The sequence below is a fragment of the Electrophorus electricus genome, chromosome 22 (genome assembly GCF_013358815.1).
Source record: "Electrophorus electricus isolate fEleEle1 chromosome 22, fEleEle1.pri, whole genome shotgun sequence".
Taxonomy (NCBI): Eukaryota; Metazoa; Chordata; class Actinopteri; order Gymnotiformes; family Gymnotidae; genus Electrophorus; species Electrophorus electricus.
This window is the reverse complement of record NC_049556.1, coordinates 2,810,956-2,838,342: the sequence shown is the minus strand read 5'-3', so window position 1 is coordinate 2,838,342 and position 27,387 is coordinate 2,810,956. Positions and strand designations below refer to the sequence as shown.

General features: G+C 39.9%; 1 protein-coding gene across 1 annotated transcript; it reads left to right on the top strand.

Moving 5' to 3' along the window:
• Positions 1–16,234: 16,234 nt before the first annotated feature.
• LOC113568415 (NLR family CARD domain-containing protein 3-like) lies at positions 16,235–26,992 on the top strand. The gene is made up of 7 exons (XM_026996620.2): positions 16,235–16,282; positions 16,419–16,623; positions 16,722–18,519; positions 22,833–23,009; positions 23,418–23,594; positions 26,105–26,281; positions 26,812–26,992. Exons 1-7 carry the CDS (start codon positions 16,265–16,267, stop codon positions 26,990–26,992), a joined length of 2,733 nt encoding a protein of 910 aa, XP_026852421.2. The 5' UTR covers positions 16,235–16,264.
• Positions 26,993–27,387: the final 395 nt, after the last annotated feature.

Genomic DNA, 27,387 nt, shown 5'->3' with positions numbered 1-27,387 from the left:
GCGCCTGAACACCCAGTTTATTTAGACTCTGGTATTCTAATTTGAACACACCCTCCCCTCCTCGGTCATGACAAGCTATCATTGGCCAGAAAACAACCCCTCCTCTCACAGGAACCTCCCTATCGTTGCTCCGCCACCCCATAGCGTTCACCTCTTAATCCATTTTTATCCAATTCAATTCAATTCACACACACACACTCCATCACAAAAGCCTCACAAACAAGATCCACCGGAGGACCCAAACTACCTTCACTCTATACATTAACAATACAATTTACATCTATAAATTAGGTAAACATCATCCATTTATATACCTCCAAAAGAGTGCAAGATGTATTTCGTTCCTCCAATAATCAATCGTTTTCAACCTTTTTAACTCACACGCACACTATCGGTTGTAACAGGTATTCTGTTTTTAACATTATCGTGTCTTATTTTGGGCTAGGATTTGGAGCCTACAACATGCAGACGTTTAAAAGCGTGTTACAGCTCTCATCAATATAGAACTAAACGTCGTTTGTGCGCATTCAGGCACTACACTTATAGGCGCTCATAGACACACAAAACAACTCTTTAACCGAGTGGATGGGTGGCTCTTAAAAGAGCCGTTGGTTTGATCGTTTTGGAACTCAGCGTTTAACCTCCGAAGCCGTACAGAGTACGTCCCTGGCGTTTCAGAGCATAAACCACGTCCATGGCGGTGACCGTCTTCCGCTTGGCATGCTCGGTGTAGGTGACCGCGTCCCTGATAACGTTCTCCAGGAACACTTTCAGCACACCACGGGTCTCCTCGTAGATCAGACCGGAGATGCGCTTGACGCCGCCACGACGAGCCAGACGGCGGATAGCGGGCTTAGTGATACCCTGGATGTTGTCGCGGAGCACCTTACGGTGACGCTTAGCGCCTCCTTTCCCAAGGCCCTTACCACCCTTTCCTCTTCCAGACATCGCTTAGGCTTCTTTCACCACTCAAAGAAAAGAGAAATAATGAAGCGCTTTCACCCAGTGCGCCACTATTATTCTCTTCTAAAGGACCTGGTTGAAGACAAGGAGCACTCGAGGAGGCGGAGCTAAATACCATGCCCCTACAAACGCCTCCAGCACAACACTTAGCCAGACTGGAATAAAATCTCAATACTATTTGGCAAAACGACAATTCATAGATAGAACATCTAAGAGATCTTAGACAATAACAACGAACAACAACGTAAGGGAAGAAAAAGAACGATAACAAACAAGCAAAGACAACAAAAGATTCCGTGCAGCATAAGCTGGCCTACAATTGTTACAACTGCTACTAATCAAAAGAAGAAGAGTCAGAATGGAAGTAGGTCCTCAGCACTGGTGCTGAAAAGCCCTAAGTTTAAAGACTCTTGCTGGAAAATATAGAAATTATATACACACTCCTAATCCTTGTGTTCATTAGGCCTCTTAGGGTTCCCACCAGCCAAGAACAACATGTAGTTCAGGTTAGAGAAACTGCTGTCTTCTCACTTTCATCTTCCTCTGCAACAGTGGCAGCTTAACTGCTATTTTCACATAACATAACTCCGTCCACGTACCCTCGTCCTTCAAGCATTAATAAAGGACATCACTACGCTTGTAAATCATAGGAAAACACACTTGTATGCCCAAATACAGCATTCAAGAGCCTTCAAAGACTACATTCCAAAAAAAATGCTCAATAAAATATTGTAAAAAGTATGACTCAACTGCTGGGTTGGGAATTTTATCATCACTGTCAAGTAGCTTTACTTAAAATGTGAAGCTTGAAACCTGTACTGGAGGGCAGCCTGAACTCAGCACAGGGAAACTACCCTATTATTATTAATATTTTTGTTAACATGATCACCACCACTATTATTGTTATTATTACTACTATTATTATTAACAGTAGGAAAAGGGGGAGGAAGAGGAGGAATAGAAGTATATTTCAAATAAAAAAAACAAGAAAACTAAATTGGCTAAATGATGGCGAGTAAAACACACTAATACTGATTGGGATGTTCTGATAGATGGAGCTTCGTTACCATCTTGTGGCCAAACTGTAAAAGCAGCCACAACAAAATGAGAGTTGACTTCTTTCTGTCTTCAAGAGACCTGAAGGGACAGTTTCATTTGGAATCAAGAACTGTTGGCCATTTATTATTAGATTTGTGGAACAGCTTAACGCTTGTGCACCGTGTGTTTATGATCGTCATGCTTTCAACAGTGTTTGCCAAAGTGATTTGAAGGCATGTTCAAAAGTGATAGTTTAGAACCATGTGTCAGTAATATTTCTCAACCCCCTGAATAAATAGTCTAATTGTACATTGTTATTATACTTGTTCTTCCAGTGCTATTGTTACTCTTTGTAGTTATTTCTTTCATCCCCTTTCTTTTAGGAAATGCAAATGCAGAGCTACATCAAAACAAACAGTAGCACACACACACACACTCACTCACTCACTCACTCACTCACTCTCTCTCTGACAAAAAATAGTTTTGGGGTAGTATTGCAGCCAATGGCACGGGGAAGTTTTCACGGGTAGAGGGGGAAATGGATTCAATGAACTTCCAGAAAATTCTGGAAGCAAGCATAACACCATTCTGTAAAAATGCTGAGGTTGAAAAGAGGATGGCTTATACAAATGGATAATGATCCTAAACACACCTTAAAATCCATAATAAACTACCTCAAAAGGTGCAAGCTGAAGGTTTAGCCATGGCCCTCACAGTCCCCTGATCTGAACAGCATTGAAATCTATGGATAGACATCAAAAGAACAGTGCATGCAAGACAGCCCAGGAATCTCACAGAACTGGGAGACTGTTGCAAGGAAGAATGGATGAAAATCCCTCAAACAAGAATCGGAAGACTCTTGGCTGGCTACACAAAGTGTTTACAAGATGTGATGCTTGCCAAAGGAGCTGCTACTAGGTACTAAGCATTTTGGGGAGCATTTCATCTTCAACTTGCTTATCTGTTCACAGTAACATACATTTTGACCAGGGGTGCCCAAACCGTTGCATACCACTGTAAATATTGTTGTATGACATGCTATCTGTTAAGGAGGCCTGCTACATAGTACAGCAAACAAACCAACTATGGGGTTCCAGATGGGTAATTTCAGCAGTTCACAAAAGAAAAAAAAAAAAAAAAGACCATAATGAGATTATGGAAATAAATGCATGAAAAGCATGCTTTGATCTCACATATTATGTGCTTGTGGAACATGAATAAAATAAACACATAAAGAAATTAATATAAGTATTCTTTAACTAACCATGAGTAGGCTTACAGTAGTAAGAAGAAGAAGAAGAAGAATCATGAAAGGCAAGTCAATTTCTAAAACCATTTTATGTCTTCAGAGCATTTTTAGCTATTTGTTAGGGCTTGGTTTTTTATGATGAAAGACAATTATTCTGTTTATTTCAACAGCAGATCCAAAAGCAAAGAAACCTTTATGACAGTGGCTGTCAGCTAAGCCTAGAAATGATTTCTGAGAAGGACATACCCACTCCATATGCTTATTATTATTGTTGTTGTTGTTGTTGTTGTTGTTGTTGTTGTTTCTCCCAAAAGAAACCGGCTAATTGTTCTTCAATATACTTTTACATTCTGATAGCATTCTGATTAAAAAGAGGTGCCCTTAATGATTGAATATCATGGAAGTTTTCCATTTTTGGCCACAAGATGGCAGCAGAGGATCATTTATATTAGCACCTCCCATGGCACTTGATCTTCTAGACGGTTTTATTTGTATTTTTAGTCACGTTTTAGCTTTAAAAATATATAAATTGAAATGGAAAATGTGGAGTTCCATCAGAAACATGGCACTTGTAGAATAATAATAATAATAAGTTTAATTTATATAGAACCTTTCACAGACTCAAGGTTGCTTTACTATGCCAAAGATGCAGAAACAAATACATTAAAACAATCAACACATTAATTAACGAATACGAATAAGAAGACAAGTTATGAGATGTTGAGAAAAGAGGTACGTTTTAAGTATAGCGTAAAAAAGTCATAGAAATGTACAGAAAGTAGTTTAAACGCGTTATATTGAAAGGAAACGGTAGTCGTGAATATTTTGGCCAAAACAGTTATATATTTTTATAGATTTTACAATCAAGAGTTCAACAACAGAATAATAGTCCTCTCACATTTTTGAACCATTACCCCTATCAATAAGGTATGTAAACAACAACAATAAAAAGAGTAAAATAATAGATAAAACATGAACGTGAAATAATAGATCAAACAAAAACATGAAGAACATAATTCCACAATAATGCATTATAAAATGAACAGTGAATGCCACTTTACATTACATATATGAAATTTAAAATGTACCTCTGAATGGAATCAGTCTTTATCCACTGTTACTTCCGGTCCAGTGTTGTAGAGGTATGACACACATTCCATTCACTTCTTCTTCTCCCAATTCCGTTCGCTACTTCTACCATTTAATACCATCAAACCTAATATTTTAATTTCATTTTTTATTTCTACATCTATTGGTACAGGTTGCCCATCTCCTATCCATACCCCTTCACTTTTACTTTCATTTAATTTCGCTCCAGCCACAACTTCATACATTTCAAAGTGCCTCTTAACTATATTAAACTCATTTTGATTCTTGACATAAACCCTCACATCATCTGCGTACGCAGATATTTTCCATCTTTCCATACCCAACATGTGAACACCTTGTAATTGCTGATCATTTTTAATTTTATATAATAGTGGGCTAATAGCGATGACATATAATGCAGCACTCAATGGGCATTTGTTTAACCCCTCTATGTATTTCAAATTCTTCAGTTAACATACCATTAACATTAATTTGTACTTTTGATTTACTATACAATAATTTAATCATATTTAAAAACCTCTCTGGAAAACCATAATGTTCCAATGTACACCATAAGTAGTCTCTAGAAATATAAATCGAAGGCCTTTTTCTGATCCAGTCCTATTATATAAAAATCCCTCTCAGACCCTTCAGTAACCAAACCCCTTATTACTCCTAAACTACATATATCTTCCTCCTATCGCACATGTCTGTTCCAACTCTATGGTATCATTCAATATTTCTGACATCCTATTAATAATTATTTTTGCAATAAAAATTATTTTACATCACTCAGCGTTGTTAATCTCAACTCGAGTACATATGTCAGATTTCTTCTTCAACAAGCAGGATATTTTCTTTTCTCTATAATTTTTAGATTGTATCCCCCTAACATTAATCATTACGATATCAAGGAGCATTAATTAAATGTTAAATTAAATGCTATAATGTTAAATACCATTTGCTCCAACACAAAACTTATTCCTTTATTATTTTTTCCACCTGATCTCCTACATTAGCAACATTTTTACGTCTTACTTTTTGTTGATCACTGTCCTGTATTTAAATCCCCGTCAGTTCCTTTCTTTATTGCCGTGGGCTCCTTCTCCGCTGTTTGTACGTTGTCATGAGGTGCCTCATATTCTTTATCCAACAGCAGGCCTGCCTCATTGCCCGGTGTATCTCCCGTTGTATCCCCAGCAACTACTGTTGGAGATTCCATGCTACTGTCCGATGCATCTGAATCCTCATCATCGCTGCTAGATCCGCCACCTCCTGTATCCGAGTCACTATCATTGGTGGTCGATTATTCGTCGCTAGAACTTCCTGATGTTCTATGTAATTCCTTACTCTGGCGCATATCCTCTTCCGGATTCGAAATTTGCTGTTGATCAGACTGGGATACAGTTTTGACTCTGGCTCTGTAAAATTTGAGATCCAACATCAGTTCTACTAGGGGCTTCACCCTCGCCCAAAAAAACGTAGCTTCACCCAGTGTCTTTCACATCGCTTTCATCTTCATCTTCACTAAATCTAAACAGCTCCTCATGAACATCCGACACTGTAAATCGCTTCTTCCTCTCCATTAATGCGATATAAATAACATTTACCAAAAGCGAAACGTTTTACAAAGACAAAGCGAACTAGCCAAAACGGAGTAACTCGCGTACGCGATGCGTTAGCAAAATGGAAGATGTTAGTGCGCAACAGGGATCTATATTGTGATTACGCATGGCCCTCCCCCACTCTGTAGTGTATCTTTCAAGGCAAATGAGGTGTCGAGGTTTTCTTCTGACGGAATAATATTTGCTGAAATTGGTTTCAATCATTTTGGTTTCAATGGCCCATTACTATAAGCTCTTTTGATAGACCAGCCTTGAACAGCAACGCAATATGGAATCTTGCAATAAGTAGAAAAACGAAGCAATCAAAGAGAATATTTATTTGTTGGACAAATAACAAACACAGAATCTAAGAAAGGAGGGTCTAATGTTCTATTCAGGAACAGGTTTAGGTTAGTAATGTGCAGTTTGATGTAACTAAAGGCTTGTGTATTTTGTGTTAGGTTATGTCGTGTCCGTTGGTGCAGGAAAGAAGAGACAGGAAACAGTGCATCACCTTGTAGCCTTTTATTAATGCAGAGCTCTGGAGGTGTCACTTCACAACGCAGTGCGAGTGAGATCTAAAGCATAACTTTGCAACAGACAGACTTATAGTTTTCTCGCCTCGCGCCACTTCTGCTTTTGTATTTTTCCATCTCAGCCGTCGCCTCTGTCTGACTGTCGCGTACGCATGTCTTCTTGCACAATCACACATATGCACGTCTAGGGCATTTCCTGTTATGTCTGGACATACAGCAATTATTTTTATTAATTCAAGCATTAATCCTATTCCATTCTGCGAATTATTCTCTATTAGTATAAGCTTAGCATTCATTTAGTTTATGCAACCCCACAATTCCCCCGTTTGATCTCTACAAAGAGATCACCAATCGCACTCCTTCGTTCCGGAATCTCCTGTCTCCACGTCCCGCTCTCCCTGTATCAGTGGAATCATTGTGTTCCCCTCATGCACATCGTTCTTTCCAATCATAGCTGAGATTAGCCTTACCATTAATGCTCCAATATATGGAATACAACAACACCCGCACGTTACGGCAATTCCCGTGAATGTGGCTAACGAAATGACATAATTAGACCTTTCCACTGACCAAACCGACTCACCATCCAGGATTCTAACTGGTTGTCTATACCCGAATTCTCATGCATTTCCTCTCACAGGGTCCTCAAACCATCCAATGCTCTACTAACTGACCCGTCCGGGAATGAATGTACAACACATATCCTCGAACATAGCGCAGACGCCTCCTTTTTCAGCCAACAACATATCTAACGTCATACGATTTTGCACCGCCATCAGTGAGGTTGGTCCCAACTGATCTTTAAGTCCTTCCACTGCATCCCTGATCAGGTTGGCTAGTCTAAGCACATTATAATGTACATAATTAATCCGATCTACATTTTTATTTGGAGTAATGGGGAATAATGCGGAAAGCATGGGAATATTCTCAAATCCCCCTGCTATCTGGTCTGCTAATTTATACCTGTTCGGAACTAGGCGAGGTATTCCTATTGCATCTATGTATGTGGGGGTATTCCTTGTTAAATCAAAAGTGTTTCCCTCTCAGTCCTGTCTTGCTATATCAGTTACCGGGTCCCTGTCTAGTTTTTTGCATATCAGTAGTTCTCAGTGACCGTGCGGTTACACCATTCTGCCGGGATGTGCCCCAAGCGTACTTGAGGTGCGCTTGACCTTCTAATGAAGCACGTGTAGTTCCCCTCCCCCCTTTCGGGTGAAAATAGTCCTGTCCTAGTTAGGTTACTGATGGGGGGGAAAATAAAGCTCAACGTGTCACAATTCTTAGGGTTTTTTTCCTTAGTCAGGCCGATCATACACGCATAACCCCTGGGGTCTTTGTCTGGGAATAGGGGTACCGGGGTGATTATAAGCCTAGGTCTTGTGGCTGCACATGCTACACATCCACCAATCTCTACCCCCGTTCTACTTCACCATCTTGTTCTTAATGTTTTAATCCTTTCCTACTGCCATGCTATTATTTAACCAATGCGTGACTAAGCTGTACATGAAAACACACAACACAATGCACCAACAAATAATCAAATAACACAGTTGTCCAGATATCATCACCGGTCTTCTCTTCTTCTTACTTCGGGGTCTAAGGGTGGACTACCTAGACTCTTTTGCTCCCAGGGATTATTTTGCCCCTTCTGTGTGGGAGTGAACACCTGATCCGTCCGGGTCAGGTGAGGTAGGTGATGTTTCAGCGAGATCCCTCGCTGTCTCCTGCAGACTCCTCTGTGGTGGCTTTGCGGCGGCGCACTGGCTCAGATGAAACCACATCTCCCCTTTACCCTTCAGGCGTACGGCGTGGCTGGTCCTTTCTGTCACCTGGAATGGACCTGTCCACCTCGGCTCACTCCATTTTCTCTTGAGGACTCTCAGCAGCACCCAGTCCGTAACGGGTATCGTCTGGGTTTGTCTGCTCCCTGTCCGGTCTATCACCTGCGTGGAGAAAGCTGAAACGATACTTTGCAATTCATTAAAGTATGATTTGTGTGTGAGATGTGTTTGTGTTTTCTCATTCATTGTTAGGGGTCCCTGGGGTCCTGGAAATCCTCGACCTGTCTGCAATTCAAAAGGGTTAAAACCAGTTCTTGCATTTACTGAGCATCTAATTTGCATTAATGCCAAAGGTAAGGCGTCAACCCAATTTAATTTTGTCTGTGCACAGATTTTGGCCAATTTGTTTTTCACATTTAGATTCATCCTTTCCACCTTACCTTGAGACTGAGGATGATACACTGTCCCAAATGAATGTTTCAGACCCAGCATTCTCCTGAAAATCACGCGCTTTAAAATGAGTTCCATTATTTGATCTCACCTTTCACGGAAACCCATGGTGAGGAATGTACTGGTTCACCAGGAACTTTACCACTGAAGCACTGACTTCCCATTTTGTTGGCCACGCTTCCGGCCACCCTGTGTAGTTTCTACGCGCATCAATACGTACGTGTACCCCTGTGCTGAGTCCACCATGTCTGTGTAGTCAATTACTATCTCTTCCCCTGGTGTTAATGACAACGGATACTTACCGGGTGCCACCTTAATTGTAGGTTTGGGATTGTACTGTTGACATACTCTACATGTCTCCACCCAATGTGCTACCATCTCCTTCAGGTACGGATGCCACCAGTTTTCCAGATTCTTCAGCATCTGGCAAATACCCACGTGACCCATCCCATGAGCTTCTTCTAGTACCTGGGGTCTGAGCCCTGGTGGGAGGGCTGGTTTTCCCCCTGGGCCTTGCCATACTCCACCCTCTATTCTTGCTCCTTTTTGATGCCATGTTGCCTTTTCCTCTGGACTTGCCTGCTCCTGCGCTTCCCTGAGTCTTTCGCCTTTCGGGAGGGGCTCCATCTCTACTTCTGCACATACCATGTTGTGTTCTGCTCTATATCCTGTTACCTTTTTTGCTGCCTCATTGGCGGCTCGATTTCCCCAAGCTATCACCGTGTCTCCGTCATCGTGTCCCCTGCACTTTATGATAGCTACCGTTTCTGGTCCCTGCAAGGCTTTTACCAGCTCCCTCATTTCTGCCTCATGTGTAATTGGTGTGTTTCCCGCTGCCCTAAACCCTGCTCTCATCCATTGTCTTAGCTCCACATGTGCTGCCCCTACCGTGTAAGCGGAGTCAGTATAAATATTCACTTCCTTGCCCTTTGCTAACTTCAAGGCCTCCACTACTGCCATTACCTCAGCTCGCTGTGCTGATTGCCAACCTTTCAGCCTTTTTGATTTCACCATCCAGAATTCATCTACTTCTCCCTCTGTTTCTGCCACCACTGCATACCCTGCTTTTATGTCCCCGTCTGGTCCTCTAAATCCACACCCATCAGTGAACATGTTTCATGCTCCTGGAATTGGTTCTCCTTCTAGGTCTGGTCTCACCTTCTCCTGCTTTCTGACTTCCTGTTCGCACTGATGAGGCTCTCCTCCTCCCATCATGTCTGCCATGTTGATTCCTTCATGTGTGTACGTGATGTGTGGTGCTTCCAAAATTTTGCTGATCCTCTGTTGCCTAGGCGCTGTCAAGGTGAAGGCTTGTGAGTTCACGTATGCTATTACACTGTGTGTGGTTAGTACCGTGATTGGCTGTCTGTTGCCTTCCTGTTCTCTAGTGCTCATTAGTATGAACTTTACAGAGATCATTAAAGCTAAACCTACATATGAGTGTAAAGCAAAGGTTTAGTGTAAAATTCAATTTAGTTTTATACTTTGCCCAAACTACCTCATAAAAATCATCAACTATGACGTTTTGGGGAAACCTTCATGGATAAGTGGAAATGCTTTCTTCCTTTGAATATGAAACTGTAACAGAAAAACAGAAGATGTGAGATGTGTATTATGATGACGTGCATGGTAATTACGTGTATGATGCACTTATGTGGATGTTGATTTGGTTCCACTTTGAGTTTAATGTGTAAATACAGATGACCTGAATTTAAAATGCTGTCTGAAGTAAGTGAATGAAGATGTAGGAGTGTTCTTATGAAAGGTAGTGGGTTTAATGGCTTCCAATACTAGCTAATCACATTAGTTTCATTTCTCCAGTGGAGCAATAAAAATCCAACCAGCAGACTGATTTTTTTTTTTTTTTTAACAGGGCTCATGGATGTTGTACTTAGTGTTGTACCATATAACCAGAGATCATGGATGTTACACTTACTACTGTATCATATAACCAGCAATGAATCCATAACAGAAGACCAGAACTGCACCTTTAATATTGAGTGTGTGATTGTGCTTATGTGACTTTTCGCTGTGGACACTATGTATCTGTTCACAATAGAAATACTCATCATTATTCAGAAATTCAGTAAACATGTTCAGGACTGTGTTTTGTCTACTTAAAACATTTGACTTCTTTAGATTTAGAAATTTAGTTGATTTTTTGTGTGTGTGTGTGTGTATATATATATATATATATATATATATATATATATATATATATATATATATATATATATATATAAAAAAATCAACTAAATCTCTCACAGATTAAACAGAAGTTATTTCAGATTCCACTATTACTTTGATTAATTACATTAGTGAATAGGCGTTTGCAGCTGTTTACTGTTTACATGGTGCAGATGAAGACTCTTCTTGGTTGAAGAGAAAACCAGAGTGAGGTAAGTTTTGCTGATCAGAACTAAACACCTGGGCACCATGTGCTATTGAAGACGCTCCCTTGTCTTCTTTGAAGGAGACTTGCTTTGTGCATTTCTGGTGGTGCTTCCACCTGCTGGTCTACTACATTACTCTCTCTTTGGGTAATGACAAATATCAGCTTCATACACCCAGCCATTAATTTTATACTGAAATCTGTGTTTTCCAGCCAGGAGAAGAGTCTTGATGGTATGAGCTGTGTGATGAAGGACTGGAGTTATAGAATGATCTGAGACCAGAGCCCTGGACCAACTCCACACATTATAGCAGCTGGACTGAATCATTTCTTTAAATAAAGCACCACACAGGCTGTTCCACTCGGTTGTCAGCTATCGTGTTTGGTGTGGCTCACACACATGCCGACACCCCACGAGAGGTTTAATCTCTAATTCTCTGGTTTACTGATTCTCTCATTCTCTGGTTTACTGTTACGTATTTCTCTTCATCTTTCACTTCTCTCTCACTTTGTATGTGGCTATAATAATGCTGACTATACATCACTATGGAAATTATCTTTTTGTTTGTTTGTTTCTTTTACACAAAAACTATTGTCACCGTGTGCTCAGCACCAAGATGGAGTGACACACGCCCACACACACACACACACACACACACACACACACACACACACACTGCACCTGTCCTGCTTCCAGTTTTCTGATTATTGACCCTGATCACCTGTTTCTCATTTGTGTTCCCTTATCTAAAGTCCACAGGTTCTCTCCTCCGGTGCTGTGAAGAGTGCTTGCTTTGTCGCTTCAGTGCGATGAGTGAATCCTTTTCACCTTTTGTTTTGTTCATTGAGTTCACTCGCAGCTGTTCTGTTTATGGAGAATGAAGACTCTCCTGAATCGATTCTTGCTTCCTCTATACCACCATCACAACTGTATACATGTAAGAAATTATTTTTATTTAACTGTTATTTTAATTATATTATTTATTTGTTGTGTTTAGACTATAATAATAGTGACTTATTTATCTATCTATCTATTGTGTTTTTGTTTTCCTGTTTGGAGCTTTGTAATTAACTGGGTTTAATACATAATGTTGTTATATTCATTTATGTAATTTAAGTCTTAGACTGTTTTAGACAGGTACTGCTTGGCTTTAGGACAAGACAGTAAAGATTTTCACCTTTGGACCTTTTGGTTCAAGTACAGAAACATTCAGTGTTTGAGGTTTGGCATGTTTACACTGGCTTTGATTACAGAAACTTATTTATAAGCGTTTGTAGATTTCTGACTGAATAGCTGTAGTTTATTTCAATGAACTACATTCTGGTCAAACATTTTAACAGTGAGCATCTGATTCCTACACATGTACATTTTAGATGTTGTTTTTCTCTTTTACTGGCAAAGATTTTATCTTTATAGATCACAGCTCAGCATAAACAGATAAGGTCTCTACATGCTCCTGAACTTTGAAACTCAAATACTAGAATAATCAGGCAACTGTTATCGCGCGCGCACACACACACACACACACACACACACACACACACACACACACACACACACACACACACACACACACACACACTGATATAGTTCGGAAGACACCAACATAAATCACAGTAAGAGAGAGAACACAATGAGTATCTATAGCTTTCCAGGAAATTTGAGAGTGATTTGAATTTGCTGTATATAAAAATGTTTCAGTGCAAAACGATTTATAACCATGTGCTAAACATGACCCATTTATGATTATGGTAATTGGTCTAGAGTTTATGCTAAGTAGTTCCTCGATTCGTCACTTGAAATGGCACAAGTATGTATAAAAATTTTTCTGCTAATATGTACGCATATACTTTCAACTTAAAGCTGACATTCTGTACTTTAACCTCATTTCAAATCTGTTGTGCAGATTTTAGAGTAAAACAACTATACTAATAACTGCTGTGTAACTGTACATTTAGTTACAGACTGCAATGAATTACCTGTTAAAACTAGGAATGATTTTTAAGGGATCTGTAGGAGATTAGTTGCTGTATGGGTTGTAAACTTTTTAGTAGGACATATTTTAAAGAAAGAAATAGAAAGCACTTTATAGGACTGAAATACAATCTGGAATGTATTTATATGCCTCTGCACTAGATGGAGTGTATTTCATATTGTGTTTATTGATGTAAAGCTGAGCAGTAAGGAGGCGGATGCATGTGCGGAGAAGAGCAAGATTTATTATGGGCAAATCTAGAATCAGTCGTTAGAACAGTCTATGGTCATCGAGCCAATACGTAAAGCACGGGAATGCACAGGTAACCAAAAGGAAACACACGATGACAGATGGGAAGTTGGCTAAAACAAAGTGGCTAGGACTAAACAAAGGCTAGAATAAACACAAGGCTACCCACGAACAACTAGGAATTATAAACAAGGGCTAGGATTAACAATAACCTGCCAACACACAGGCAACAAGGCAGTCTTTAAGTACATGAACTAGTAAGAGTTAACTAGACACAGGTGCTACAACTGAAGGGCGAAGAAAACGAAACACAGAAGCAAAACAAATGCATCAAACAGGGTAACCATAACAACTGAGTGCGTTTATACACTGGGTTGCACTTTTGTTACCTCTAAAATAACTGACTTTATAATACTTTGAGGGTTTTCCTGTGAGTGGGTAAATTTGTAACCATGATTTTGAAGTAAAGAAAACATGTATGCTGTAGTGTCTCTGTATGTGTGACCAGGGCTTTAAGGTGGTCTGTGACCAATATTGTAATTATTGTAACATTCAGTGTCCTGCATTATTAATCTGCATGTGTGTGTTTGCAGGTTTAAAGCTAAAATCTAGGAAGAGACGTGACCTCCAAAATGAATCACTCTGGGGAACAGCACACACAGAAAGGAGACAGGTGAGAGAACAGAGGCACTCTGTAAATCATAAATGTCGTCTTACTCTGTTTTCTGTGTGGTTTTAAAGTAAAATTGTATTCACATTTATTGCATTTAGCAGACATTTATCCAAACAGACCTAGAAAAGTACTTTGTTGTCCATACAGAAAATCCTTGGCTATAACAGATAGAATATAACATTAAAATACCCAGCACCAGAATAAAAAATGTCTGATGCCTATATACACAAACACCTAGACACACATGTAATACACAAAACCTAGATACACAATATGCAATACAGAGACAAATACCAACATTATTAATAAGGGCATAATTGAGTTTTTAAGTACTTTTTGAAGAGATGGGTCTTAGGCTGGATGCATTAACTTGATCAAAATGTCCTTTCTAAATGTATGCCTCTTCTAGTGTATACCAATTTTCCTAACTTAATTGTTCTTCCACATTGGATTATGTCAGAATTCCTTTGGAGCGGAAAGCCTCCGAGTCTTTGGAAAATATATTTAGAAAGACCCAAAATCTCGGGAAGATTTTCAATTTGTTTATTACTGTGCTACTAACATTTGTGTGCTACACAACAGCTACTGACAAACACTTCTTGATTAAAGAGTATCTTTTTTCCTGTAGACCATCCTCTCTATCAGCATATATTATTTATATACTCAGTAAACCGTTCCACTGCCCTTTATACTTCAAATGCAATAGTGATATTAACATGGACACGGTTTAAGCATAATTTATCACAGTAACTATAGAAATATATACATATTAAATAACACTTACACCATTTAGCACACTTTATTTTCAGTATTTTGGCATTAACAATATTTTATTTTTGTTGCACATGAAAAGGACAGGAGCCATCATGTGTGAAAAGATTCTTTGTTTTTATGTCTGTAACCCAAATGATAAAGTTAACCATGCTCCTTCATGTTCTGTACAGTTGTTCACTATGTAACTAATTCACATTTCACTGACACATTAATACAACAAATAGTTTTCATGAACATAACAGTTCACAACTGGTCTCCTTGTTAATACAAATTTATTATAGCTACCAGTGTTCCATACCACCTAGCTAGCAGCCAAACTAGCAGATTAACATGGAAGTTTCGACAACAAACCTTTCACATAATGCATATTGACAACTCTCAAATAAGTGCCCCTGTGTTTTATAAGATGTTTATCATTCTACACAAGTGGCTTTCAAACATCTCTTTTGCATTGTACTCACCTTTAACCCACATGATGACGTTGGCTGCATAACGGCACTTCAGTGTTTTTCACACTGTAATGAAACTAGTTACATAAGCAGCAAAAGTACAAAAGGGGATCAGAGTGTGTAACTGACCAACCAGTGTATGTATACTAGAACTGTCTCCACTAAATGAACCCAACAGACCACATAAAAAAAAAATACAAAAAGAAAGGTGGTAATACCAAGGTTCACATTTTAATTGTGTGTTTTAGCCTGATTCCAGGGAAGAGATCAGGCTCACCTGAATCCAGCTGTATGTCCATGAAGAGTGATTCATCAATGGAGCATCCATATACCTTCAGACATGGAGAGTGTTGTAGTGATAAGAGGTAAGGATGTCTCCTGGTTTAGGACAGTGTTCCTCACTCCCAGTCCCACCTGATCAAACTCACTCAGTTCATTATGAAGCCCTTCATGAGCTGCATCAGGTGTGTTAGAAAAGGAAAACGCTAAACTGTGCAGTGCTGCAGGTCTCTAGCACTAGGAGTGAGGAACACTGGATTAGGGTATTAAATTAGTTCATCCAGCACTGGAAGCGAGGAACATTGGATTAGGGGATTAAATCAGTTCATCCAGCACTGGAAGTGAGGAACAATGGTTTTTAACCAGTGAGGAACAATGAGATTAGATTGTGAGGAACAATGAGATTAGATTGTGAGGAACAATGAGATTAGATTGTGAGGAACAATGGGAGATTAACCAGTGAGGAACAATGGGAGATTAACCAGTGAGGAACAATGGGAGATTAACCAGTGAGGAACAATGGGAGATTAACCAGTGAGGAACAATGGGAGATTAACCAGTGAGGAACAATGACATTAGATTGTGAGGAACAATCGTTTTTAACCAGTCTGCATTTACAATATCTGCAGGTGTGTTTAATGGTGTGTGTTGAATAGGTATGATGGTACTACATGTTCCCCTTTAAACTCGGTGTGTTTGTCCAAAAGGAGACAGATAAAAGGTACACAAAAGGATAAACCTTTGCTCATCTACAGAAACCATATGGAGTCCATATTCAAGGTACACATGTTTGTGCCTCTGTGTGTCGGGGGAAATAATATATACAGCATTCTCCATCAGAAAATAAAATCATATCTTCTATGTAACATTGTGGGGTTTTTTTTATGATTGTCTGTTTCTGTTTATTCTTAACCAGGAGCTGGAACACAAAGTCATCTCTCTGGTGAAGAAGGAGCTGAAGTGGTTTAAGAAGCTACTGAGTCCAGATTACCCAGCATGCTCTGAGAGAGAGATGGAGGATGAGGAGGATCAGAGCAGTGTCAGAGAGGGGGCACTGAAGATCACACTGCACGTCCTGAGGAACATGAACCAGATAGACCTCGCTAACACACTACAGACCAGTAAGAGCAGTGTCACACTTGCTAAAGTTTTGTTTTTTTTAATTACTTCAACATCAGAGATAAGAAAATATTTATCATCGTATTCTTTTGCTTATTAGAGGTGGTCTCCATATATCAGCAAAAGCTCAAACACAAACTGATGGAGAAATACCAAAGAATTAATGAAGGACTCTCACAACATGGAAGCTCAACTCTTCTGAATGAGATCTACACGGAGCTCTACATCACAGAGGGAGGGAGTGGAGAGCTCAATAATGAACATGAGGTGAGACAGATTGAGACAGCATCCAGGAGACCAGCAACACAGGAGACACCCATCAAATGCAACGACCTCTTTAAAGACAAACCCATCAGAAGAGTGCTGACTAAAGGAGTTGCTGGAATTGGAAAAACCGTCTCTGTGCAGAAGTTCATTCTGGACTGGGCTGAAGGAAGAGCAAATCAGGATGTCATCTTCATATTTCCACTTCCTTTTAGGGAGCTGAATTTGATAAAAGAGAAAAGGTTTAGTCTTATGGACCTACTTTGTTACTTTTTCCCAGAAATAAATAAATTACAATTAATAGACTGTGATGTTTACAAAGTCATTTTTATCCTTGATGGTCTGGATGAGTGTCGACTTCCTCTAGATTTCCAGAACAATGAGAACTTGTGGGAGGTAACAAGGTCGAGCTCAGTGGATGTGCTGCTGACAAACCTCATCAAGGGGAATCTGCTTCCATCTTCTCTCCTCTGGATAACCTCTCGACCAGCAGCAGCCAGTCAGATCCCTCCTGAGTGTGTTTTCCAGATAACAGAGGTACGAGGGTTCAGTGCCCTTCAGAAAGAGGAGTACTTCAGGAAGAGGATCATTGATCAGAGCCTGGCCAATAGAATCATCACACACATGAAGTCATCAAGAAGCCTCTACATCATGTGTCATATTCCAGTCTTCTGTTGGATTGCAGCCACTGTTCTAGAGAGAATGTTTGGTGAAGCAGAGAGTGGAGAGATCCCCAAGACTCTGACTCAAATGTTCATAAACTTTCTGATCTTTCAAATCAAACACAATAGCAGAAAGTACCATGGAAACACTGACAATGATCCTTACCAGACTAGAGAGAGTGTTGTGGCATTGGGAAAACTGGCTTTCCAACAGCTGGAAAAGGGCAACCTGATCTTCTATGAGGAAGATCTGAAAGAGTGTGGTATTGATGTCAAAGAAGCATCTGTGTACTCAGGAGTGTGTACACAAATCTTCAGGGAGGAGTCTGGGCTGCACCTGGGGAAAGTGTTCAGTTTTGTGCATCTGAGCGTTCAAGAGTTTCTGGCTGCTTTATATACATTTCTCTCCTTCATCTCCAACAACACAAATGTGCTGGAAGAACAAACCATTACAGGCCTACATGATTTCAAAAGGTTAACAATGTCTGACTTCCTTATAAATGCAGTTGACAAGGCCTTACAGAGTGAGAATGGATACCTGGACCTTTTCCTCCGTTTCCTTCTGGGTCTCTCACTGGAGTCCAATCAGACTCTCTTACGAGGCCTACTGACACAGACAGGAAGCAGCTCTCACAGCACAGAGGAAACAGTCAACTACATCAAGCAGAAGATCAGGAAGAATCCGTCTCCAGAGAAATCCATCAATCTGTTCCACTGTCTGAAAGAACTGAATGATCATTCTCTCGTACAGGAAGTTCAAACATACCTGAGCAGACGAGGTTACTGTACTCTCTCTCAAGCCAGTCGTTGTCTCCATGGATCCAGGCTCTCTCCTACTCAGTGGTCAGCTCTTGTGTTTGTTTTGCTGAATTCAGAAGAGGAGCTAGATGAGTTTGATTTGAGTAAATATGACAGATCAGAGGAATGTCTATTGAGACTGCTGCCAGTGGTCACAGCATCCAGAAAAGCTGTGTAAGTATTTTCTTTGATACACACATTGCTGCACTGGGATCAGTACATCATTAACTCTATTGTAAATTAATTTGTTAAATGCCAAGCATTTCCTGAACCCCTTTGTAACTAATGTATCATGTACCCTCATCACTATTTAAGGTGCTAGTTCACCCACTTGTTAATCCTCAAGTGCTTCTAAAGTGTCTGTTTATATTGTCTTTCCTCTGACACCAATCACATCACAAAAAACTAACAAGACATGTATGAGGAGACTCTTTAAAACTCTCAGTTTTTGTGTCTTTGCTTAAAAATGCATGAATTTATGAAATGGTGATGTATGTCTGTGTTCCAGTGGGTTCATTCTTCTGAATATGACCATAACAGGCCACAAAGTCAAATCAGGTGATAGACAAACCTGAAAACATAAATGCTTGACATAATTAATCCCTTAAATATTATATAAAGATTAAGTGTTCTTTCTAACCAGTTGATGTGTCTGAAAGTAGTTAAAATTTCCTAATTTTTCATAAATAAATCTGTGTTTAGTGAATACATGGTAATATCTTACACTTCCCTTGTTAAGTGGGTAAGATTATTATTATAACTGTTACTGAAGATCTTGACTACTGTGTCTCTAAAACAGCAACTTGTTTTTCCCAATAGCTCAAGTTTTGCTTTTTTAATTTTCATTTGTTCTTCATGGTGTCTTTCTCTCTGTTGAAGCCTCTCTGTTTACCTCCAGCTTTAGTTTGTTAAGGAGAATCTTCTCCTCTTCTATTAATATGAGCTCCTGGCTGCACCCACAAACGCTGCTCTGTCAGGCTCAGGTGGTGATCTTCAGCTGGGTCCTGCCTGAGATGCCCAGCAGATGCAGCAGGACTAGAGCAGGTGAAGGGTACTGTGGGGAGACAGGCTGAGGGGATGGAGATGGACATTCTTCTCCACACACATCAGTTCCTCCTCTTATCCTAAGAGACACTGATGAGCCAGTATATCCAGGGCTTTCTCCATTTCTGGGGTTTGTGTGTATCACTCCCCACTGCTCAGTGTGAACTGCATGCACTTAATCTCTATGCAATATCATCAAACTAACATTTTTTGTTCAGTTTCCTCCAAGGGAATATGGAACTCCTTTATTATAAAATTGTAGTCACCCTTCTGTCTCTCCTCCAATACTTTAGTATCTGAATCAGTGTCTGTTTATACTGTCAGCATGTTTGATCAGTTTATTGTAATTCTGTTTGGACTGTCAATCTGTTGTTTGCCTGTTGACTTGTGGGACTTTTTCCAATCTTAGGCAAGGACGAAGTTATCAAAGAAACATTTAAGAAGCCTCTGAATTGTGTGTGTGTGTGTGTGTGTGTACACACTTGTACAAGAGAGTGAGAAATCATCTTGGTGCAAGTTTACCAGATCAATTTACCATGAATGTTTGAATGCAATAAAATGAAGAGCGCACTTATTGCTATTGTTTATAGCACTTATCATTGTTTAAGATAGACCTTATGTATTTTGCAGGTATCAGCATTCATCCCTGTATTCTACAGTATTCTAGTTCATTTGGTATGTTTGATTCTAACCTACTATACTGTACTTGGATATATTCTACGAGTAAATGACAAAGCACTTTTGTAAGTCGCTCTGGATAAGAGCGTCTACTAAATGCTGCAAATGTAAGAGGTGTGTTGTAATAAGGTACAGATATACACAATGTGTGTTGTGGGTGTGGCTACGTATGCCAGAGAGAAAAGTAGAGACCAGTATATAAAAAGAATAAAGATGTGTTCATGTAAATCAGTTGTCACAGAAACACACACATATGACAAACACATAATAGACCTATACAGACAGTGATCTCTTACCATTTCAGTGAGAGGGGTGGGGAGTTTAGCTGAGCAAACCCATACAATATCTGGGACGAGGGCAGTGAGCTTCAAACACAGATCTGACTCTGCATCCGTTTTGTTGCTGTACTCAGTCAAGAGGAGAGAGGCATTTCTCACAAAGGAAAGTAGCAGCACCAGTAACAAATGATATCAGAACCTGCACAGCATCAGTTTCTTGTCATTCCTAAAGTCCTCTGTATGCTGGCATAATCATTTCTATTTCATTCAAGATTTAAAATGTAGACTTGAGAATTACCTGAAGAGAACAGCTTGTGTGGTTCTTTATTGCGGGTCAGTGTTAACAAGCACCATCAAGGCACCTTCCGGAGAATGAATGACAATCACACAAAGAACCCACATTTTATACTTTTCAGGATCGATTATGTAATCGCCTCAACTTATTTGTAGAGCCTGCAGAAACCCCTACAAAGACCCCTGCTCTGTACACAGACAATTTTATAAGGACAACAAATCTCTCTATGATTCTTTGTTTTTGTTATTAATATTTCTAATTCAATGTTTAAACCTCTTTTTCCTGTAAACACTCTTTTTATTACCTCAATTTTCTCAGCTGATAACTAGAGCAGCTATTATTCAGCACAGATCAGATCCTCAGGCATTCCTATGAGGTGAAAGGTGAAGGGGTTCCTGATACTCTTTGGTGTGCTGTCAACTGGAAAATACTCAGAGAACTGTTCTTCCAATGACGAGAGGTGCACAACAATCAAAAACAGCAGCATCAAGTCTCAAGCAAATGGTTTTCCACAGAAGGGAAAGCTGAGGTTTCATTTTTCTTTTTTCTTTTTTATGAACAAAAAGATGCAGCTTGTTCACATGTTCACTCCCAGTTCATGGCAATGCACACTGATCAAATATGAATGATTGGAAGGGTGTTGGAGCATCACAAGGCCATTTCTCAGGTACTCGGTGCAGATAAGACCAGGCCCTTGGTTCCCACCTGGCAGGACATGGATGTGATGGAGTCCATGCATGAGGCATTGAATCCGTTATTGGAATTAACCGATTCACTCACTGGTGAATCTTATGAGTGTGTCTTACCTCAAGCCGATGCTGCATCTCTTCACAACACAGACTCCGAAGACAGCTGAAGCACAGCTCATCAAGAACACAAAGATGACTGTCATAGCACAACCTTGATGAAGTAGGCTGACCAGAAAACTGATGACACGCTTAATGTGGCAAACTGGTGGATCCACGCTTCAAGGTACATCAAGCCAGAAAAGACTGAGGCCATCCGAATGAGAGCAGTGTCTGAGATGCTCGAGGAAAGCCAACACCCATCCACCTCCGTCAGAACAGAGGAAGCAAGAAGAAGAGAAGAAGAGGGAGGAGCTACCCACCAAGAAGAAACAGAGAAAGTCACGTCTTTACGAAATCATACCCCACCGGCACAGGACTCAGTGATTAGGTGATAATGGAAAAGGAGCTTGACAATTACCTGCCGGCACCAGATGCAGACAGTGAAATGGAGCCCTCGCAGCGGTGGAAGAGCCATGAGAGGAACTTCCCAAGTGTGAGTCGCCTGTCCAAGCGCTACCTGTGCATCCCGGCGACCAGCACCCCCTCTGAGAGGATTTCTATCATGGGGAGGGGGGGATATTGTGACCTGACGCAGGGCAGCTTTAAAACCTGAGGCAGTGGACAGACTTGTCTTCCTTACCTGCGACCTGTAGTAGGGTCATGTCTGGTCAGGACCTTGGACAGCACTGGCACATAGTACTGCACAAATGGGGATTTCTTGAGACTTTCTTTTTTTTGCCATAAAGCATAAGCTGACCACAGTTAAGTGATTGTCTGTTTTGTTCTCTTTCATTTATGTTTGAAAACTGCTTGAATTTGTAATGAGGAAATATACAGAATGTTTTGTTTTGTTTTGTTTTGTTTTGTTTTGTTTTTTTGTCTATTTATTTGTAGGTTTGTTTCCCAACAATTTAACTTAAACAATTTAGTTTCATTTATTTAGAGTTGACCAAAAACATTGTGTCTTCTACTGTAAAACCTGAAAGCTTTTGATTGGTCAGAATTTAGGTTTTTTAAAGATTTTGTATTATGTATTTTATTTGTTTGAAAGTAAACAAAAATGTAGTTGTCCATGTTTGTGCTTCTCTGTAACACTTGAAGCTTTAAAAAATATATATATAATTTTTTTATTTTATCTATTTTATTTATGTGAAATAGTTGAGTAATATTCAATAGTACATTAATGTTGAACATTATGACAGAAAATAAATATTTCAACCAAAATATATCTTCAGATCCCAGTTATAAGCAAAAAGGAACCTGTAAGCTTAATAGAAATAGTGATTTGGTTTATTTTGGGATATAAATCAATATGGACAGATTTTTTTTTTCCATATTGCCCAGCCCTATGTGTATGTCTTAAAGTTGAGTTGTAAGTGTGAGTTTTTCTCCTTCTCTCTGCAGGCTGGATAACTGCAGTATTACAGATAAAGGCTGTGCTGCTCTGGCTTCAGCTCTGAGGTCAAACCCCTCATCACACCTGAGAGAGCTGAATCTGAACTACAATAAACCAGGAGACTCAGGAGTGAAGCAGCTCTCTGCTCTACTGGAGGATCCACACTGTAAACTGGAGAAACTACAGTGAGTTACTGGCTCTTTATACACACACACACACAAAGTCAATATCCTGTCTCTCTCTCACTCACACACACACACACACACACACACACACACACACACACACACACACACACACAGACACAGTTGCAATTACCCTCTTCATCTCTGACACAAACAGACATTCTCACTGTATTAAACACACACATTCCTCTCTCTGTTTTGCTCACTTACTCATCCTCTCTTTATAAACACACATACACACACTTACAATTACTGCATTGCTATCTCACAAACACAAAATATTGCAACATATTTAAAGAGTTGTGCAGTTTCATGTCCTGAATACGTATGATTGAGACATTTTGTGTGTGTTCATGCATGTGGGCGTTGAGCTGTAAGCATGAGCAGTTTTTCTCCTTCTCTCTGCAGTCTAGTTAACTGCGGTATTACAGATGAAGGCTGTGCTGCTCTGGCTTCAGCTCTGAGGTCAAACCCCTCATCACACCTAAGAGAACTGAATCTGAACTACAATAAACCAGGAGACTCAGGAGTGAAGCAGCTCTCTGCTCTACTGGAGGATCCACACTGTCAACTGGAGATACTACAGTGAGTTACTGACTTACTCTCTCTTTATACACATACGCACGCATGCACGCACACACACACACACACACACACACACACACACACACACACACACACATTATTACTCTTTCTCTAGCTCTTTTGCATTCTCTCTCTCACACTCACACTCACACTCTCACACAAACACACACACACACACACACACAGACTATTGCTGTTTTAATCAGATACACATGCACAGACATTCCCATCTCTCTCTTGCTCAATCACTTACTCTCTCTTTATGCAGACACATTATCACTTCATAATCTCTCTCACACACACTCATGTTGCATGTGTTTGAGGTGTTTAGTGAAGATGGGTGCAACTTCATTTCTGAGTGTGTGTGCACATGCATTGGAATGCCAGTGAAAATCAAACTTTGTATTTTTTCAATTCTTACCACTTATTTTTTTTTTCCTTTTAATAACATGATGTTGTATAACAATCAGTCCAGTTTTACTGGTGGCACAAGACTAGCCATACAGAAATGTTTGTCACCACAACAACTGTTCTGTCACCATCTGCAAAGTGCACATCTTTTCAATGGATACAGTTTTTGTTGGTGCTGGAAATTGTTTGTGATATTCAATGACTGTAAGAAAGTACTGCTTTCTGAACTTGGTTCATAATGGCAGAATTAAATGTTTGAATCAGGGCTACCCCATGCACGGCACCATTGTTCACTACTTTCAGGTGTGTTACCTTGCACTGTGCTGTGACATATGCTTCACTGCACTCTGCTTTAACATATGTGTCACTGTGCTGTGACATGCTTCATTGCACTGTGCTATAACATATGCTTTACTTTGCTGTAACATATGCGTCACTGTGCTGTAACATATGCTTCATTTCACTGTGCTATAACATATGCTTCACTGTGCTGTAATATGCTTCACTGCACTGTGCTGTAACATATTCTTCATTTCACTGTGCAGTAACATATGCTTCACTGCACTGTCCTGTAACATACACTTCATTGCTATCCCTTGAATCTGGATACTCCAAATGAAGTCTTGTGAGATTTCCATGGAACCAAAAAACTTCCTTGTGTTCTGTGATACAAAGTGGGCCAAAGTGGGCCATTCAGAGATGCAAATAACCTTTGATAGTAAATGCAACAATCATCTCTGCCTTATCTGCCGCAGACAGGGCAGAATTGAAAAATGCAAGGCCAATAAAGAGTTTCACTGAGGTACTAGTGAAGGTGTGAAAAAAACTATAAATGCATTTCCTTTGTTGTTTCCACAGAAGGGTCTTGAACTGTTTTTTTCTCAAAAGTTTGCAAAAAAAAAAAAATTACTTAGCACTTGCTTGTTAAAAGGTATCTTACAACCAGTAATGACCTCAGAGATCCCTTCTATAAGTCACATGCCTCTTGCTTGCTTTGATTTACATTCTGCAAATGAACCAAAATCCTCCACCTTCCTATTATTTAAATACAACAACACTCTTAAAAATAAAGTCTCAGGAATTACTGTTACATTTCTAGCATGTTGTAGATTGACTAGTGATTACACAAATTTGTTTCTTATTCCACACTGGATTACAGAACATGTTGCAGCAAAAATAGTAAACATTTTGCACACATTTTGCACAGATATAAGTCATCTTCATTTTAAAAATCTAACGTGCTTTATGCTCCTTCTCTCTGCAGGCTGTATAATTGCAGTATTACAGAGGAAGGTTGTGCTGCTCTGGCTTCAGCTCTGAGGTCAAATCCCTCATCACACCTGAGAGAGCTGAATCTGAACCACAATAAACCAGGAGACTCAGGAGTGAAGCTGCTCTCTGCTCTACTGGAGGATCTACACTATAAACTGGAGAAACTAGAGTGAGTTACCTACTGGATCTTTATATACACATACGCGCGCGCACACACACACACACACACACACACACACACACACACACACACTTACAAAGTATCAATATTCTTTGCCCTCACACACACACACGCATCCCTTCATCACAGAGAGAGACAGAGAGAGTCAATGACACTTTTTCTATCACACAAAGTCTTTCTCTCACTCTTTGTCTAGCTCTTTCACTCTTGGTCTCTCTCTCCCACAGCCCCACACCCCTCTGCCCACACAGTATCACTGTATTAATCAGATACACGTACACACACTACCCTCACTGTCTTTCATTCACTAACTGGTTTGCACTCTCTCACTATCACACACACACAAAACATATTGTTGTTTAGTGAATAATGGTGCCACTTCTGTTCAGCTTTGTGTATTGGTGTTTTTATGCTTGTTTCTACATGTGTGTGGAAGAGACATTTTGTGTTTGTGTGTGTGTGTGTGTGTGTATATTGAGCTGTAAGTGTTAGGAGGTTTTCTCCTTCTCTTAATAGAAATAGTGATGTGGTTTATATTGGGATATAAATCAATATAGAAAGATTTTTTTTTTTCCATATTGCCCAGCCCTATGTGTATGTCTTAAAGTTGAGTTGTAAGTGTGAGTTTTTCTCCTTCTCTCTGCAGGCTGTCTGACTGCAGTATTACAGATAAAGGTTGTGCTGCTCTGGCTTCAGCTCTGAGTTCAAACCCCTCATCACACCTGAGAGAGCTGAATCTGAACCACAATAAACCAGGAGACTCAGGAGTGAAGCAGCTCTCTGCTCTACTGGAGGATCCACACTGTAAACTGGAGAAACTACAGTGAGTTACTGACTTACACATATACACGGTCAATATACCCCCAACCCCCTCTGTCTCTCACTCTCTTTCTCACACACACATGCAACCGCGTACACACAGTCAGTGAATCACTCACTTTCTCCCTCACAGTTTTTCTCTCAAAGCCATTATCATATCTATAGCTGTAACACACACACTAAATATATCTAGCTTTCAGTTTTTCTCACAAACCTTTTTCTTTCTCTCACACAAACAGAATTGCTATTTCCTTCTTTCTTTCACTCTCTCTCACACAAAACTGTTTTAATCAATGACACATACACACACTCCCTTATTTTCAATCACCTGCTCTCTTTCACACGCACATACACACACATTTGCATTGCATCTCTCTTTCACTAACACACATAACACATGGGTGCTGAGTGAAGAGTGCTGCTACTTTATTTCCACTTCATGTGTGTTGTGCGTGTGGAAGAGACATTTTGTCATTTGTGGTAATATGTGTGTTGAGCTGCAAGTGTGAGGAATTTTTCTCCTTCTCTCTACAGGCTGTATAACTGCAGTATTACAGAGGAAGGCTGTGCTGCTCTGGCTTCAGCTCTGAGGTCAAACCCCTCATCACACCTGAGAGAGCTGAATCTGAACCTCAATAAACCAGGAGACTCAGGAGTGAAGCAGCTCTCTGCTCTACTGGAGGATCCACACTGTAAACTGGAGAAACTACAGTGAGTTACTGATTTACTGTCTCTTTATACACACAAACATACATACACACACACACACACACACACACACACACACACAGAGTCAGTGTATTTCTCACTTCCTTCGCATACACATGCACCCTCTCTCTCTCACACACACATACACATACATACACACACACACACATTTCTGTATGTTGCTCACACATACACACACACACACACACACACACACACACACACACACACACACACACACACACACACACACACACATTTCTGTATGTTGCTCACACATACACACACTATGTCTTACACGCACATACCAACAGCATATTTGGTCAGTTTGTTTAGTGTGTGGTTGTGTGTGTGTGTGTGTGTGTATGTATATATATATATATATATATATATATATATATA